The sequence below is a fragment of the Camellia sinensis genome, chromosome 5 (assembly GCF_055761805.1).
Source record: "Camellia sinensis isolate YWXY chromosome 5, ASM5576180v1, whole genome shotgun sequence".
In the NCBI taxonomy this organism is placed as follows: Eukaryota; Viridiplantae; Streptophyta; class Magnoliopsida; order Ericales; family Theaceae; genus Camellia; species Camellia sinensis.
The window spans coordinates 69591680-69610419 of NC_138965.1; the positions used below are offsets into that span (position 1 = coordinate 69591680).

The 18740-nt window shown below is 35.9% G+C and overlaps 2 protein-coding genes across 2 annotated transcripts in view; both read left to right on the forward strand.

Annotated features, from left to right (window-relative positions):
- Positions 1-204: 204 nt before the first annotated feature.
- The window catches only part of ELF8 (binding protein), a 30496-nt gene continuing 11960 nt past the window's right edge, over positions 205-18740 (forward strand). The window contains exons 1-14 of the mRNA XM_082869054.1: positions 205-604; positions 914-980; positions 1125-1319; positions 5479-5579; positions 6364-6417; positions 6615-6731; positions 6845-6908; positions 7101-7315; positions 8921-9005; positions 9725-9825; positions 9949-10041; positions 11134-11202; positions 17705-17797; positions 17950-18216. Coding sequence (XP_082725180.1) covers positions 464-604; positions 914-980; positions 1125-1319; positions 5479-5579; positions 6364-6417; positions 6615-6731; positions 6845-6908; positions 7101-7315; positions 8921-9005; positions 9725-9825; positions 9949-10041; positions 11134-11202; positions 17705-17797; positions 17950-18216 — 1662 coding nt within the window. The 5' untranslated portion in view covers positions 205-463. The remainder of the gene's footprint in view (positions 605-913; positions 981-1124; positions 1320-5478; positions 5580-6363; positions 6418-6614; positions 6732-6844; positions 6909-7100; positions 7316-8920; positions 9006-9724; positions 9826-9948; positions 10042-11133; positions 11203-17704; positions 17798-17949; positions 18217-18740) is intronic.
- Positions 13645-15122, forward strand: LOC145790684 (cinnamoyl-CoA reductase-like SNL6). Its single transcript, XM_082869053.1, has one exon. The coding sequence runs from the start codon at positions 14322-14324 to the stop codon at positions 14898-14900; it is 579 nt and encodes a 192-aa protein (XP_082725179.1). The 5' UTR covers positions 13645-14321; the 3' UTR covers positions 14901-15122.

Consider the following 18740-nt stretch of genomic DNA (forward strand, 5'->3'; position numbering starts at 1 on the left):
AGGTAAGATCATTATAAAATTGTAGCAACATAAGGGAGTAAGGCTTAGTTTAGCATAATAAAAAAAAAAAAAGTAAAAAAATTAAAAAATTATTAATTTATTTAAATCACATCATTTTATTTAAATTATATTATCTCTCTACCACATCATATCAAATCTAAAAAATACGCTTACTTAATTTATACCAATATAAATATTTGGGGGGGGGGGGGGGAGTGTTCTTCTGTTCCCAATATTGGGAGAGAGAATCCGGATCCCAAATACAGAGAGACGCATGTATATCTGTATGTAAACGACACTCCAAAGCGAACAAGGTCAAGGACTCACTCGTTCGATTGTTACTTTCTGTTGGGCTAAAAAACTATCAAAATCTATAGCCACAGAGAGCTAGGGCTTCGGGCTTCGGGCTTTTTCTTCTTCAGGAGAAAAAATTGCGTATCTTTGGATAGGCACCGAAGATCGAATGGCGAGCGTGTACATTCCGGTGCAGAATTCGGAGGAGGAGGTCAGGGTTGTGCTCGACCAGCTCCCCAGAGATGCTTCTGATATTCTTGACATTCTCAAGGCCGAACAAGCCCCCCTCGATCTCTGGCTCATCATCGCGGTATATATATATGTATATATTGTTTGTGTATCTGCCTGTTGTGTATACATGGATGCATATGTAATGTGTATATTAATGGTGTTCAAAGTGAGATTGCCCACACAAATTGTTGATGTTGTTGTTGTTTTTTTTTTTTTGAATTGTTAATTTTATTCCAATTTTTATTTTTTTGGTGTGTAATGTACATTGTTTGTTTGGTTTGGCTGATCAAAGGTAAAAAATAAAAATAAAAATTTGGTTGTTAGTTTGAAATTTCAGGCTTGACTTAGGTTTGGCTGTTTTATTGCTAATTTTTTGGTGTTGATGCAGAGGGAGTACTTCAAACAAGGCAAAATCGAGCAATTCCGCCAAATTCTGGAGGAAGGTTCTAGTCCTGGTACTTATTTTTTGCCCATTTTGGCAGTCCCTTCACTGTATTTATTACTTGAGTTTTATAGTAGTGTCTCAGCTTGATTAGAGCATGATTTTATTTTATGGAAAACCGTATGTATGATCTAATTCTAGCATTACTGTATTGCAGAAATTGATGAATATTATGCAGATGTGAGATATGAGAGGATTGCCATCCTAAATGCTTTAGGGGCTTATTATAGCTACCTTGGAAAAATCGAGACAAAACACAGAGAAAAGGAAGAGCATTTTATTATGGCAACTCAATACTATAACAAAGCATCGAGAATCGACATGCATGAACCTTCTACTTGGGTTGGCAAAGGTCAGCATAATTTGTCTGCTTATGATATTGACAACAGAGTTGCAAAATTCCCTTTAGATGGCTATTCTTATTTTTTGGGTGCATTCACAGTGAGAGACTAGCACTTGTAAGACTATTTTTGCAATTGTGAGTTATGGATGCTGAGAAGCTTAGAATCACAGACACTTCTACCAAGGTGTCGTGTTGTGACGACACTTGTTGGACACAGGCTCAAACATCTCCTACTATTTTAAAAAAAGTAATGCTAGGGATCATGAAAAAAATATCATGAAAATGATCCTGAAAAATTCTCTATCTTTGGATTACAAATACAATAAAACACCACACACTAATCAAAGAATGAAAAATCTTCATAATGTATTTCATGATATTTTTTTCATGATCCCTAGTATTATTAAAAAAAGATTAAAATCGGATCAGACACTTAGAGAACATATGTGTTTATCATTTAAACAGACGCGAAGCACATTACAAGTTGAATAAAATAACTTGGAATTTGATGATGAATTTTTTTTTAAATTTTTTTATACGTATTCTCTTCCTTTTGATTTAAATAAGATTTTGTTATTATCTTTGAATTAAATATTCGTATACATGATATATAATTATTGCTTATCCTTACACATGACATATAATAAATTTATAAAATTATGAGGAGGGTTGTGTGTTAGGTAGCCTGATAACCAACACATAAAAATTCCTGTCAGATCCCTTATGAACATGAATCCTAATATGAATGTGCGAGTAAGGGCTAAGGCATTCCTTGTAAACGGTGCATTGCGCCTGCCTTCAGGCATTTTGAAAAATGGGTAAGAGGTGCTACATCAGTGCTCATGTTTAGTAAAAATTGGAGAGAAGCACTTGAGTTAGGGTTTAAAATTAGTGAAAATAAAATTGAATATATGGAATGTAACTTTAGTGTTAGTAGAAGTAGAAATAATGGGGAAGTGAAGATTGAAAATCAGGAGATAACAAATAGTGAATATTTTTGTTAACTTAGTTATCTATTATGGTTAGGTTGGAGATGATGATTGAAGTAGGCTGGATCAATTGGAGGAGTGCATTTGGCATATTATGCAATCGACAAATACTAACAAACTTGAAAGGGACATTTTATTGAACAACTATAAGGCTATTGATGCTTTATAGGACAAAATGTTGAGCAACTGAGAAATAATATGTTCATAAAATGAGTGTAGCTGAGAAAAGAATGCTTGGATGCATGTGTGGTATGACTAAGAATTAAAAAGGAATATATTTGTGAAATGGTAGGAGTAATATCAATTAGATAAGTTGAGAGAGAACATGTAAGGTGATTCATGTACAACGAAGACCTATTTATGCAACGATGATGCAAAAAGCTAGCCGGGCCGGCCTCTTAAGCCTAATTGAAGCGATATGATCAACAAAAATATAAATGTTTGGGGGAGGGAAGACTTAAAATTGGCGTATGATGCAGTAGTAAAAATAGATATCTATTTATCTAATTAAATTGAGCATATAGCCCTTGAAAGGGTAGAACGTTGAAAAAAGAATCATGAAGCCGACCCTACTTGATTGGGACATAAGGCTTAGTTTGGTTTGTATATATTTTGCGCTTGTCCCCTGCATCCAAGTTAAATTGGTGCTTGTTGTTGCACCAGGAGCCATTGCACCAAGCACCAAAGCATGGGTGTTTTGCTATCCATTGAGCAAAGACGGGTTGCTTTCTTGCTTGGATAGCTACCAAATCTTCCCTGTCAGGATTTTTTTGTTAGTGGGATAGGTGAATTCTTATAGATCCATCCCCCGAAGGAACTTCACATGATAATATAACAAAACAAGTATGGAACAAATTTTCTATTGGTAATAGATTGAACTAAATAAAAACATTGTTCTATTTTAGACATAAAAGAGAAATGAATATGATAATCTAGAAAAAAAAGTTTAATTTAGATTCCTAGTTATGCTCTAAAGATTTAGTATTGATGAGCTACAACGATTGCACCTATTAAAGCAACTAAAAGAATTATTGAAATGAGCTCAAATGGAAGGAAAAAAAATCTGTTGATAAGTGGATACCAATTTGTTGATTATTACTTGTCAAATCTTGCTTTAAAATCGGGATTAATTTTGTAGCCCATATAATTCTGTACCATGACGTATCTAGAATATAGGGATACAAGAGACTTGTGCGATAAGTGTTGACTATAAAATCATGAATATGAGTTAGTTTTAAAACTTATTGGATGTGAGATAAGTGTAACTTAATTGTCATAAAACTGTATTGGGTAGTCAGAAATTGGTAGTGAAACTGATGAAATACTTTCATTATATGTGAGAGCTTGGTTTCAACAAGAGGGGTGCTACCTTGAGAATGTAGAAGAGACAATGAGAAGTGAGGAGAGTTGACAACCAAGAATGTTGAGAGGTTGTACTTGTTGAAATCATAATTATTATCAGTAATGAATATTTCGTATCTGATTCTCCCACTTCCTGTGCATTTCTGACAGCAAAAGGTAGCTGGGTCCAGCTTCCACTTCCAAGGCTAATAACCCATGCAATGCAACATTTCAAAAATTCTTATATTTGTTTATTTGTCTGTCCTTCCTCATCCGTCACCATCCAAAAAAATTGCGAATGCTTGTTCAAATAAATCAGATTAAAATTTTAATTTCCCCTTTTTCTGGCAGGTGCAGTAACACCTTTAAATGAATTTAAATTGTTTTAAATATTTAGCATTTCAATTTTTTAGTCATTACTCGGGCTGTTTGGTAACATTTCAATTTTTTCATTTTTTAGTCATTTCAATTGTTTTAAATATTTAGCATTTCATTTTTTAGAACTACCATTTAAAAATGTTTGGCAAACTTTTTGTTTATAAATTATTGTAATCAGTTTGTAAATTTGGGCGAATTCTGTAAACAAGAAAAAGCTGGTTTCATTGATTTATAAACTCACGACGGAACCAAAAAAAGTGGAGGAATGAGGATGAACAGTACTCAGCAACTTTGATTTGGTTTCGACTCTTGTTAGGAGCAATGTAACATAAAGAGAATTCAACATTTGTCTCTTCATCATCCCTATATCCATCCTGCAAACCTCAATTATCAATCTGTTACTGGTCTTCATCTACAACCAGCATTGATTGATCCGACACTGATCTTCTTCCACAACCAGCATCGATCGATCAAGCACTGGTCTTTGTCCATGAGCCCAAATCTATTTATTTTCTGGTTAATCGGTTAATGGGTTTTCTGGCAAATAGTTTTCTGGTTAGTGGTTAAGCACAGATCTGGTTAATGGCTAATGGATTCATTAATTTATAAACTCATGATGGGACCAAAAAAAGTGGAGGAATGTGGATGAACAGTACTCAGCAACTTTGATTCGGTTTCAACTCTTGTTAGGAGCAATATAACGTAAAGAGAATACAGCATTTCTCTCTTCATCTTCCCTATATCCATCCTGCAAACTTCTGTTATCAATCTGTTACTGGTCTTCATCTACAACCAGCATCGATTGATCTGACACCGATCTTCTTCCACAACCAGCATCGACCGATCAAGCACTAGTCTTTGTCCACAAGCCCAAATCTATTTATTTTCTGGTTAATAGGTTGATGGGTTTTCTGCGAATAGTTTTCTGCGAATAGTTTTCTGGTTAATGGTAAAGCACAGATCTGGTTAATGGCTAATGGATTAATGGGTAGCATGGGTTTTCTGATTTTCTGTTTAATGGTTTATAGGTTTTTTATTCCAAAATGCAAGTTTTCTGTAGTTCTTGAAGTAATTTACAGAATTGTTGTTGTTGTTGTTCTGTGTATTTCACCCAATCTTGGTCCGTGTATTCCACCCAATGTTAATGCAAACGATGTTTTAACAAACATGTTTTTTAATATTTTGTTTTTAAAAGTTTTCGAACATTTTGTTCAAACCAAACGTGTTTATAGTTTTTGTTTGTCAAAAAATAAACAAAAGCCTGTTTATAAATTTTTATGAAACATAAACAAAAAACATAAATGTTACCAAATGCTACCTCATTAATGCATTGCTGGATAGTTCTCTTGTGGGATGTGTCTGATCATGTAATTGTAGTATTACAATCTAAACTGTGTACCAGTTTAGAATTATGTTTCTAGATAATGCACTGTAGAAATTTTAATCACATCTGGTCACAGGTCAGCTTTTACTGGCTAAGGGTGATCTGGAACAGGCATTTGCTGCATTCAAGATTGTATTGGATGGTGATCGAGATAACATTCCTGCTCTTCTTGGTCAGGTGGTTTCAATTGTTATCCTTATTTACAGACAACCTACTTAAGATCTTCATTAAGCATTGTAGATAATTTGTTTGAAGTTATATTAGTATGCGGATGGTTTGTGCTATCCCAAAGTTTCAATGGTGACATGCTGCAGTAGTTGGTCAACCAAGGAAATCTTTCCTTGTTTGCAAACAAAGAACTCATGAACAAAGTACTCATAATTGTTGCAAGGTACAGGAGATGATACATTTCAAAAATGGTTTTTTCTTCCCCAAAATTCATAATCTGATGTCCTGTGGTGACACCTTCAGAGTATTTGGTCAACAAGGAAATCTTCTCTTTCGATGTAGTTAGTTTTCTTGATTAAATAGTGTTTAATTTTTCTTCTTTCCCCCTGGTTTCTCTGGATTAGGATTGTTATAAATTATATTACGGAAAATGAATTACAGGCTGGCTTATAAGCTGAAGACTAGTTCTGCAACGATTAATATGTGTGGTCTGGGTTCCATCATTATGTCCAATAACTACAAAACACAGTAGTCATGTTCGGCTTGTAAATTGATCTGTAGTGCACTACTCTCTATATGATGTGATTTCAGACTCACTTGATGCAACATAACCCTACCCCTACTTCCAGGGCTTGCCAAGTTATTTAAAAAAAAAAAAAATTATATTGAAACCCATCTCCAAAAGCAAATCATTTTTCAAATATTTTATCAGGATGCATACAATTTTTGTTTTTTTGTTTTGTTTTGTTTTGTTTTTTTTTAACTGCAATTGACTAGCCTTGGATCTTTGCAGGCTTGTGTTCAATTTAGCCGTGCGCGATACTCTGATTCATTAGAGTTGTACAAGGTTTGCTAGTTGCTCTTTTTAATTGCATCTTGGGTGTTAATGCAAAATTTTTTAGTTTATGGCATTCCATACCCAAGCTTGTCTTAGTTAGGGTCATGAAAAATGCTTTATCCCACGTCATATTGTAGTTCTGTTGATATTATCTCAGTTCTGGACCCAATTTTGATGTTGCTGTTAACTTGCATACGTTTTTTAAGAGGGCTTTGCAAGTGTATCCACAATGTCCTGGAGCTGTAAGGCTTGGCATAGGTCTCTGTCGCTACAAATTGGGTCAATATGATAAGGCAAAGCAAGCATTTCAGCGTGTTTTGCAGGCAAGTCAATAGTGCATAGATGTTTGTGTATGAATAATGTCTTATCTGCTGCACTAGCTGCAAGTTTTGACTGATGCTGGTGTCGAATTGTGTCAAAATATTAATAATTGTAGCTAGACCCAGAAAATGTTGAGGCTCTTGTGGCACTTGGAATTTTGGATTTGCATACAAATGAAGGTTAGTTCTTCAATATAAAAAAGTGCATGCACTTATGTAAAACATACTTACATTTATAAATACATAATTATCCTAATTGTTGGTACTGTTTCATTTATTTTTTAATCTGTTTGAACAAATTTTTTTTTTGTTTGGAACTGAAAACAACTGCAATCTTGTTTTGTAACTCTAGTGCTTCAATTATCTATGCAGCTGCTGGTATTAGGGGAGGAATGGAAAAAATGCAAAGGGCTTTTGAGATATACCCTTACTGTGCAATGGCACTGAATTATCTAGCCAATCACTTCTTCTTCACTGGTCAACATTTTCTAGTTGAACAACTGACTGAAACTGCGCTCGCTGTATCTAATCATGGGCCAACAAAGGCACATTCTTACTACAATTTGGCACGATCATACCAAAGCAAGGTAAGGCATACCATTCTTTTTTTCTTTCACTCTTCTCGTTCTTCTCTTTTTGTTTATTTATTTATTTTTTATAAAAAAAAATTCTAACCGTGTCCTTTGTGCATTTTTTGGTTGCACATAAAAATGTGCAGCATATCATTTGTTTTTTTATTTTTTTTGCCGAAACACGGAAACAATTAAAGGAATATCTCTTATTATCCTTGTAATTCTACCATCCTCATTTGTCATCTTCCACAAAGTCAGCCTATTTTTTTTGGCCTGAATGACTTTTCTGGTTAAGATTTTGTATTTTATTTGGCTGATTACTTCCATGGCACTTGACCTTTTATAAAGTTCTCATGTCTGGTAAAGTTGTCATGCTCCCGATGCCCCAAATATGCTTGGACAAGAATTACTGCTGAATGCCCTTGCATATTGATCTTAGTTGCACGAAACGGGAGCGGGAGCGGGAGTGGGAGCGTGGCCAAGTAAAGGAATCATAGTTTGGGAGCGTTTATATATTATTTTTATTGAAATATTTTTAATTTATTTATATAAACATCTTTAAAATTTTTAATTAACACATATATAGGTTATTTAAATTTCTTTATTTTTATTTAATATTTAATTAATTAAATACAACATAAAAAATATTTTTTAAAAATGAATAGCAAATAAAAATTCATTATAATAATATATGATATTTTAATTCATTCTCATTAATACTATCATTAAAACACACAGACCAATAAAACTAATGGAGTCATATTCTTGTATCTGTAAAACATAGAGCCAATAAAAGTAGTGGAGTGATATTTTTTAAAACACAATCATTATTATGTTTGAATAAAATTTATTGGGTGTGTTTGGTTTGGTTTGGTTTGGTTTGGTTTGGTTTTGGGAGATAAATTTTTAAAAAATTTTTTGGGGAGAGAGTTTACGAATTTTTTTAGTTTGTTTAGTTGTATATTTTGAAAATAGTTTTGGAGTATGGGAGCTTGGGATGATTTGATATTTTATTGTAGTTGAGTAGATGCGTGTGAGAGAAAAAATGATTGAGAATGAGAGATGAGAGAGAAAAAGTGATTGATTGATGTGTAGGAGAGAGTGATTTTGGAAATTTTTTTTCAAAATCACTAAACCAAACAAAATTTTAAATTTTTTTTTTCAACATTACTCTCTCAAAAACAAACCAAACAAGGCCATTATATTTTATTTAATAAAATAACATTTATGTTTGTTTGAGAGAGAGAGAGAGAGAGAGAGAGAGAGAGAGAGAGAGGCATGCTTTTAGGTGCCACAGTTTTGATTAAAAATCATTACAAGCATTCAAATTTTGATAAATAAGGTCAGAACATGCTTATCAAGTATTTTTTGGCATTTGTTAGTGCTCGTAAAAAATTCATGACTTTGGTTTCCGATTCCCATTGCACATTGTTTGATACTCCCAATATCCGTTACACGCAGCCGTGACCGTTATGTCGGCCCCATACCATAATTTAAAACCATACTTTCACTCCCCTGTTTTGGTCGTTGACTATTCCCTTTTAATTGCCAAGCTTGTACTAATTCTTTGGCCTTTTTTGTATGATAATGGTTACAAATGCTGCTATATCTTGACTGTAGGGTGACTATGAAAAAGCTGGACTCTACTACATGGCATCTGTGAAGGAAAGCAATAAGCCTCAAGAATTTGTATTACCTTATTACGGTCTGTAGATTTTCCAATGTGTTATAATACATTCTTATGTTTTCCATATTTCATTTACTGTGCTTTGCTAATGTTTGATGGTAATGCAAGAAGTTGCAGTGTCTCTTCTAGCCTGTTTGGTTATGTTTTCGTTTTTGAAACAAAAGTAATGAAATGTTTGAAAACACTCGTATTTTTCATTTTTGTTTGAAAATTTAAAAAAACTTTTGGTGTTTCCTAAAAAGTGGGTTTTCTTTTTTTATTTTCCCCATTATTTTTCTGAAAGCAATTTTTTGGAAATAGTTCACCAAACAAGTTTTGTTTATTTTTAAAAAAATGAAAACCAAAAACCAATAATGAAAACACCGCCAAACTGGCTGTCTTTTATTGATTTCCTAGAATATGCTGGCTTTGGCATATCCCATGCATTTCCCCTGTTATTAGTATTATTTTGTTTAGAAACAAATGGAAGGACAATGGTGATATGTGCCTTTGAGATCCAAACTTGTGTTGTAGTGCGTAAATGTGCTTGGAACCACCGGTTAATATGCATAAGATCACTGGGTGGGCCCATTAATGTTATATTGTTTACCATTGTGTGTATCATATGTAAGTTACCATGGTACCTTCACCACGGTTCATCATTTGGAATTTGTTGTGTGGGCTTCATGTCAATCATCATTAGATCCATCTTCACTCGACTACCTGTTCATTTTAAATGTTTGGTTACTTTGAAACAGGTTTGGGACAAGTACAATTGAAATTGGGAGATTTTAAAAGTTCGCTTTCGAACTTTGAAAAGGTTTTGGAGGTTTACCCTGAGAATTGCGAGACAATGAAAGTAAGTTAGATTAATGAAAAAATGTTGGCAATTGCTTTAAATTTTAACCTGTCTCCAAGTTTTTGTTCTCTGTCCTATTCTCAATTTCTCATAGTGACTGAATTTCGGTTTTCTGTGATGTAGGCTATTGGGTATATTTATGTTCAGCTTGGACAGACTGAAAAGGCACAGGAGTTTCTCAAGAAAGCTACTAAGATTGATCCGCGTGATGCCCAGGTCAATTATCTTGTTTAATTCTTCTTTTTATGCTTTAATTTCTGTATTAAGATGGTCGTATTGTCAATACATGTTATATTTAAGATGTTTTGGAAACACATGTCCGTGTCTTGCATGTTTTGGAAACACATGCATGAAAAGTATTAGGAAATTATCTTTGCTTTTTGATGAGATTATCAGTTGAATTATAGCAGTCAAATTTCACGAAGGTGTGTATAGAACTTTAGTTAGGATGATAGTGCATTTTCCCCAGAAGAAAGTCACTTGAACATGTATGTATGAGTGTTTTTTTTTTTTTTGACTTGCCAACTAAAGCTACTGAAACCAAGTTACTGTGTTGACTACTGAAATATAATTTGGAACAACTTTATTATCTTAATATGCGTGATATGCTCTGTATGTATCATTGAATTTTTTATATGCCATCGTTCAGATCTACTGGTTTGTCAACAATTTGGAATCTGCTGTGATATTTCCATATCACTTTTATTGGTAATTAGTTAGAGAATTGCTATGGGGCTGTAATCATCGATTGAAGTCAAGAATAGTTTTTCCCTTTCTGATCATTGCTGAAGTTAATTATGTTGAGAAATAAAACTGGAAATAACCTGAATCTAATTCACTGTTACATGCTCAAAAATGATGTTTACATATATTAGCAGGATTCAATGGCTTTGCCATTAATAGGAATGAGGAATGGAAATCAATTTCCAGAGTCTAGTAAAACAGAGTGCAAACTGACTTGCAAAACCTTGAACTTCTTATTTGCTGCTTCTGCTTATTATCTGAGTTTGTTGGTGAAAGTGTAGTATTAGTTCCATAATGTCACTGAAGGTGCTGGGTCCCTTTAAGAATGCAAAATTATTTTGTTATTAGAATGTATTAACATATGTTTTCATCTTTATTTTGTTCATTATTATTATTTTTTTCTTTATTTTGTTTATTAATTTATTCTCTGTTCATGATTATCTACCAATTACAATACTTAAGTCATTTTGGCCACATGACATTTTGCTCTGGCATTTGCATGTTTGCCAAAGACATTCTTTGGTGATACTTTTGCATTCTTTCAATCATCTAACCTTAATGCAGGCATTTCTGGATTTGGGAGAATTGCTTATTTCAACTGATTCAGGAGCAGCTTTAGAAGCCTTCAAAACAGTAAGGGCCTTCCCTTTTTAATCTTTAATGGATTGTTAATGTTTTGGGTTTCTGACCCCCAAAAAAAGAAAAATTGATCTGGTTAACTTATGGGGTATCTGATCTGCGTCAGTCTGTAGATTGATTACTGGTGATTGTGCTCTTAATCAGAGACTAGAATGGTATTCTATTTACTGTAACCGTGTTGTTTGGTAATTGAATGGTTGAGAAAGTAAAGCTATTAAGCTATGGAAAATAATTTTGGGATTCTCCGTTGGACCCGTGGCAAGGAGATATTTAAAGATTTTTTATTAAGCTCTAGTCTCTAACACTGTTTGTGCTGAAGACATATGTCTTCATTGCGGTTGTGGACGTTTGTGTGTTGGCCCTGTCAGGAGGAGTGGGGGTGGTGTCATGACTCCAACCCTCCCCTAGAGGTTAGGGACATGACCGGCCAATAATCATAGATTACTATGGCCTCTTAATCAGAACACAAAATATTTAACATATATTGGGGCCTGAAGCGGAAACCAAATAGAAAATAAAACGAATCCATTGAGCCGTGCTTATATGATGAACCACAAACATTCAGAAAACATTATAGCATAACTTATAATATTTACAATGAGTACAAACTTAATCTGATACAAACATAAGATCAAACATAATGACTTGACAAAAGCTTGGTCAAAACAAAATCAAAAGCAAACGCCTCTCCATGGAGGCACTCCCACGATTGGCTTTACAAAACTGTGGACCCCCAAAGCAAACTGTATGGTTGATCTTCCTGATGCTAACCTACATACATATAGGGGAAGGGTGTAAAAATATATGTATTATTGATTGATATCTGATTGTTTTGTTCTATATATTACAATTACAAATGGTTCCTTATATAGATGTAGGTGTAGTGGTTGGTGGTGGTAGGTGAGTGTAGTAGGTGAGTGTGTGGTAGGTGATGGTAAGTGTGTGGTAGGTGATGGTAGATTCTAACAGCCCCCCGCAAACTCAAGGAGGATAGAAACTAACCAACTTGAGTTTGGAGAGAGGAACAAAACAAGAAAATACATAAAAAATAAAATAAAGATAGGAGACACTGTATGGTCGTGTCAGACCGTTGGTGAAGACACTGTATGGGGTGTCATAACGTTGTAGAGGACACTGTATGGTGGTGTCAGACCGATGTAGAAGACAGTTTATGGGGTCATGTCGGACCGTTGTAGAAGACAGTTTATGGGGTCATGTCGGACCGTTTGACCGATGTAGAAGACAGTTTATGGGGTCATGTCGGACCGTTGTAGAAGACAGTTTATGGGGTCATGTCGGACCGTTGTAGAAGACAGTTTATGGGGTCATGTCGGACCGTTGTAGAAGACAATGTTGTGACAGTTTACGGAGTCTTGCTGGACCCTTGTAGAAACTAACCGGAATCAATGTCGGGACAGTTTACAGAGTCTTGTCGGACCCTTGTAGAAACTAACCGGAATCTATGTCGGGACAGTTTACAGAGTCTTGTCGGACCCATAAAGGAGCTAACCGGAATCAATGTCGGGACAGTTTACAGAGTCTTGTCGGACCCATTAAAAAATCGCATCCTCAAAAGGTGCGCCCAATTTTTCAAAAGGCGTGCCATCAAAAGGCGTGCCCACTTTATCAAAAGATGTGCCATGAAAAGGCGTGCTAGTTTGTCGGGCGTCAAGAGGCGCGCGATGCGCGTGGCTGCCTTGGCTATATAACCAAGACGAAGGCAGAGGCTGAGGCAGAGAAAAACTGAGAGAAACCTCTGAAAAATCCTTCGTGTTGCTGAGAAAGAGAGTTCCTGGTGCTGAGAGAGATTTCTGAGAGAGATTCTGTATAACACTCTGTTGCCTAGAAAATGGCTTCATCGTCTTCCCGCGGACTGCTCACCCTCTTTCCCGACCTCAACGAGTCAACGAGAGAGAGAACTGGTGCGGTGGCACTGGAACCTCAACCAAGCGCCCCGGAGTTTGCTCCGTTGAACTTTCCGATGCGGTCGGTGGAGCAAAGAATGGCAGGGCAGTCGGATGTGGAGGCCAATCAGTATACTCTGAAGGCATGTGTGGAAAGCATGACGGCGGTCACAAACCTGTCGAACCGGCTGCAGAGTAGGACAAATGAGGTGCAGCATTTAAACTCCCAGCTGGCTCTGCTCCAACGCATGTATAAGGATGCGCGAGCAGAGATAAGCGTGCTAAGGGCAGAAAACAAGGAGCTGAAGCGGAAGGCCACCGTGATGTTCCGAGTTGGAGGGCCGCCATATGCTGCAGTGGAGGAGCAGGGAGGAGGCAACTTGCTTGGTGGTCTAGGAAGCACGGAGGCAACACCGTCAAGGGCCGGCCAGGACGGAGGCAAGAAGAAGAGACCGGCTGCAGAGTAGAGAAGAAAAATCCCGCCTGTGGATGTGGTTGTTTGGGTTGTGTGTGTTGGGTTTTTTTTTTTTTTTTTTTGTTTGTTTTGTTTTGTGTTGGTTTTTTTTTTTTTTTTTTTTGTTTTTTTTTTTTGTGATGTAAAATGGTGATCAGGGTGAGCCCCGACATGAATAAAAGATGGGCTGTTGGGCAAATTTGGAAATTGTTTTTTTTTTGAGTTTATTTTTTGGGAAAAAAAAATATAATGGAAAAGTATTTGAAAAGGGCTGGCTCACTTTCCGTGGAATAGTGTTTAAAAGAAATAAATAAAAGAGGGAAGTGAGTGCTGGTGTGGGGGTGATGGCTTTATTTGAAAGACAAAAGATAGTGGAGGTAAATATTAAAAGAAAAAGAAAGGAAAAGAGAGGGTTTAAAGGGAGAGAGAGAGAGAGAGAGCATCAGTGCGAATCTTCAAGTGGTGCAGACCACCATTTCTTTGGTACAGTGTCTTTCTCGTGGCCAAAAGCAACAATATAATTACATCCTTCCTTTAATAAAGGAAAGAGATGAAACAGCAGGTGCAGTAGACAAGTTTGGTTCAGATGCGCTGCGTGATCTCTCGATCCCTAATGATCTTGAATCTAGTTTCAGGCGGAATACAAGACAGTTCCCTTAGCGCTTGAGGCAGCGAGCCATTGTGCAGATGAAGAGAAAGCAAGACAGTAAATCTCATTCCAGCCTCCTCAAGATCAACCCACCTATGATGAGTTAATGGCGGAAGTGGAAGCAAGGGCAACGCACAATGTGTTGGAAGCGTGTGCCCAAACAGAGACCATAAACAAGGTTGTATTTACTTCCTCTGCCACCGCCGTTATTTGGAGAGACGATCGTAAATCTTCATCGTCCGATTTCGACGAGAGACATTGGGCCGCCGACATTAATTTTTGCCGTAAATCTAAGTTGTGGCATGCCCTATCCAAGACACTAGCAGAGAAGACTGCCTGGGCTTTGGCAATGGACAGAGGGATGAATCTGGTGTGTATCAACGCAGGATTGCTGATGGGTCCCGAACTATCGATCACCAACCCATACTTGAAAGGAGCGGCTGAGATGTACGAAGACGGGGTGTTTGTGACCGTTGATCTAAATTTCTTGGTCGATGCCCACATCTGTGTCTTCGAAGATGTCTCATCATATGGTCGTTATTTGTGCTTCAGCCACGTGATCAATAGCACTGAGGACGCCATCAAGATGGCCCAAATGCTAGATCCTGCTCCTGCATCTCCACAACCTCAAAGACCAGGACATGAGGATGATCCAGCAGAAAATAAGCAACAAGAAATTGAATAAATTAATGGTTGATCTTTGTAGGTAGAGAAGTCGCCTCTGGTGGCGGCGAACTGGAAGCTATATGTATTGATAGAGATGACAGCGGAATAGGTTGAGGTCCGGCGGGCGGCCAAGGCGAGGTTGCCGCCCGCCGGTGAAGCGAAAAATACGAACTGCTTAACCTTGCTCTGATACCATGTAAAAATATATGTATTATTGATTGATATCTGATTGTTTTGTTCTATATATTACAATTACAAATGGTTCCTTATATAGATGTAGGTGTAGTGGTTGGTGGTGGTAGGTGAGTGTAGTAGGTGAGTGTGTGGTAGGTGATGGTAAGTGTGTGGTAGGTGATGGTAGATTCTAACAAAGGGGGTGAGTTAAAGCCCAATGAGTAACATCAATATAAGGTGGTTAATGGATGAAGTCCAATCATATTTGCAAAACATATCTTATATTCACAAAACGAATCATGTATCGAATTCATAAACAAAGTATTTGTTACAAACGAAATTCATTATTTTCTTGAAACAAAGCATTTGATACAAACGAATTGCATTAACAAAGCATGATAAGTGGTAATATCCAATAGCGCAAAGCAAAAGGGCCATTCAGGCCTATATCAAAGGGACCACTCAGGTCTATTTCAAAGGGACCATTCAGGTCTAAACGAAGGGACCACTTAGGTCAAAGCATCAGAGATCTCTATAAATCAAATATTCAAAGGGCCATGGTATTATATCCCCCAAGGTGGGGTCTCATTAAAGGATGCCACGAATATATTGAACAAAAGGGACATTCATTCATTTATACAAAATAAGATTTGATAAAACATCATTCTCGAATCATTTTCAAAATATATTTCAAACATAACTTTATAGAGACATTACTCACAGTGGGCTTGATTCGGTTGTTAGTCCTCGGGTGTCCAACCTACACAATGCACATAAATGTACCCATTGAATCGCACCATCCAATCGAATACTTCTCTTATCTAAACCATTTTCTTATTTTGGTTTCTAGCTTATTACTCCGTCAATGAGGCTTAAACCATGCCTAAGAGTGCTCAGAAGAAGAGGGGAACAAAAATATGCACATAAGAGTGTTTTCCAAAATATGTTGAAAACAAGGTGACCACTCGAGCGGTCACTTCATCGCTTGAGCGGTGAATGTGAGTTCACAGAAGTTTGGTCTGCAAAATGAGATTCTGGATGGTTCAAATGTAGGCTCGAGTGGTAAATTGACTGCTTGAGCGGTCTGTGCGAAATCTGTTTTTTAAAAACTAAAGAAATGAGTTCCAAACACAAATTCAAAGCTTGAGGTCTTGCATGGCTTGTTCAAAAACATGACAACACTTTAAAAAACATAAATACATGATCATTTATAAACCATTTGCTCAAAATCTCATCAATTTAACAAAATTGGAATCAAAATGCCATGCATGAACGGATTTTCAAATTTCTTTTTCATTAATGAACAAAACATGAACTTGAATGTATGAATTCATGGAGTTAACCTTCAAAACCTTGGAAATCCATGATGCATGTGTAATTTAAACACTAAATACAACATTGGTGATGAAAATTATGCTCAAAATGATGAAACATTACATAACTAACCATGAACATGCACCAAGCTTAATTTTCATTATCTTCTTGACAATTCCTTACAAATTACATGCAAATGATTCTAATAACCTCTTGAATTCAACTTTTAGGCGGATTAACTACAAGAACTAGACTTCAATTGCATACCTTCTACTTGAATTCTAGAAATTATGTTGATTTCCCCTTAGTTTCTCTGCTCCTGTCAATTCTTGAGCCTTCTCTCTCTAAGATTGAGCTTTCCCTCTCTCTAAAACTCTCCAGCACAAAATGAAGAATGAACTCAACTCTCCTCTTCTTATTTTATATGTATGACTTAGAATTAGATTAACCTAATACACTAATTACTCATTTGGTTTAATTAATTAAAACTTAAGGCTAATTAATCATTATTATGTCTGATTTGATCATCGCAAATTTTTATTAATCTGAATCAAAATTTTAATTAAATTCCCATGAGGCTCTATACATTAAACTAACCTAATTAAGCTCGTCACCTAGAATTTTCTAAATCATTTTAGGCTTTCAATTTTTGATTTAAAAATTCCTGATTAAAATTAAAATTCCTAACAACGTATCATATACAAATCAAACACATAATATGCAAACAAAATTTGAAATTCACATAATTAAATAAATGCAAAGATGATATGCATGGTGTGGTTGTCACAGGTGGTTGTTGTGACTTATGGTCTTCTTTTTTTGAGGAGTTTACACCATCTTACTTCTGTTAACATCATTGGGCCCAGCTTTGTGTTTTTGATTCGTAGGTCTTGTACTATTGTGACTGTTATGTATGTCATGTGCATTTTGCATTTCATTTCTTCTTCATCTCGATCAAATTATAAAGAAAATCGTATAGCATATGTATTTCTGGGTCTATAACGCCTGGTGTTGTATGTACAAGGGAGGGGCAGAAGGGCAGTTTGGATCCCAACCTGTGCTTCCTGCTGGTTTCAGAAATTCCTGTAGATATTTAATATTACCTTAAATAGTTGTTAGTGGCACTATCAATTTTGGGGGTGCCATGAGTCATTTCCAATGGCATTAAGGCTTAACTATCACATTTGAATCACTTTTTTCTCTTTACCTTAACTATTAGCATATGTTGTATTATCACCTCTTTTTTTTAAAAATATTTTTTTCCATCTTTCTTCAGTCTTTTTTTTTTTTTTTTGTCTAGGGGGAGATAATTTAGATTTTGTATGTTGTTTACAGGCACGTGGTCTTTTGGACAAGGGACGTGAAGAAGTACCAACAGAGTTGCTAAACAATATTGGAGTCCTACATTTTGAAAGGGGAGAGTTTGAGGTTTGCATAATTTGTTTGAGCTTTTGTTTGAGTTCCACACTAGTAGAAAAATCCATGTATATGTTTTCCCTTCCATACATTTTTCAATTTGATACATAAAATGAATTTATAATATCTGTCAAAATCATTTATGATGTTATTTTAATTTTCAGCTGGCTGAACGAACTTTTGTGGAGGCTCTAGGTGATGGCATATGGCATACCTTAATTGATGGTAAAGCACAACCCTATCCTATTGATGCCAGTGCATATATCCATCAGTACAAGGACATGCAATTATTCCATCGACTTGAGGAAGAAGGTTTTGCTGTGGAAGTACCTTGGAACAAAATCTCAATACTATTTAACCTGGCTAGACTATTCGAGCAGTCACATAATATTGAAATGGCGAGCATTTTATACCGTTTGATCTTGTTTAAGGTATGTGTGTTCATCCCTGGGTATTGCAATTATCCACCTGCCCTTGGCAAATCTCATAGTAATGAAACTTCAAGTTATCATAGAACTGTCATTTATTCTGCCATTTTTTGTGATTTTTTTGCTATGTGTTTATTTTTCTAGCTATGCCTTTTTTATGCCTCATGGTGAATTTGAGCTCATCATGGTTCAGGTGTTTTCCCTAGATCCCCAACCATTTTGAGGATCAGCCACATGAATAATGTTCCACACCCTTTATTAAGGATTGCTCTGTTTTTTTGCTCACTTTTGGACTTTACGTTTGATCTGTTCTGTTGAGTTGCCTGAGTTGGACTGCGTTGCTTCTTATTTGCACTGGACATTCTTATAGTGACTGCCTCGGCAAAGTCCTTGGTCTATACTTGATTATTTTGTCACATTAAGGTAGCTGTTTTGTGTCTTGAATTCATATGTTTGTAATGCTGATTTGAGATGGTGCGACACATTTTTAATAGTGGTTTTGTTGTCATCCATGGTTACAGATATTG

Excerpts from the sequence above, each read along its gene's own strand:
- LOC145790684 (XM_082869053.1), top strand. The coding sequence starts at position 14,322 with ATGGCGGAAGTGGAAGCAAGGGCAACGCACAATGTGTTGGAAGCGTGT.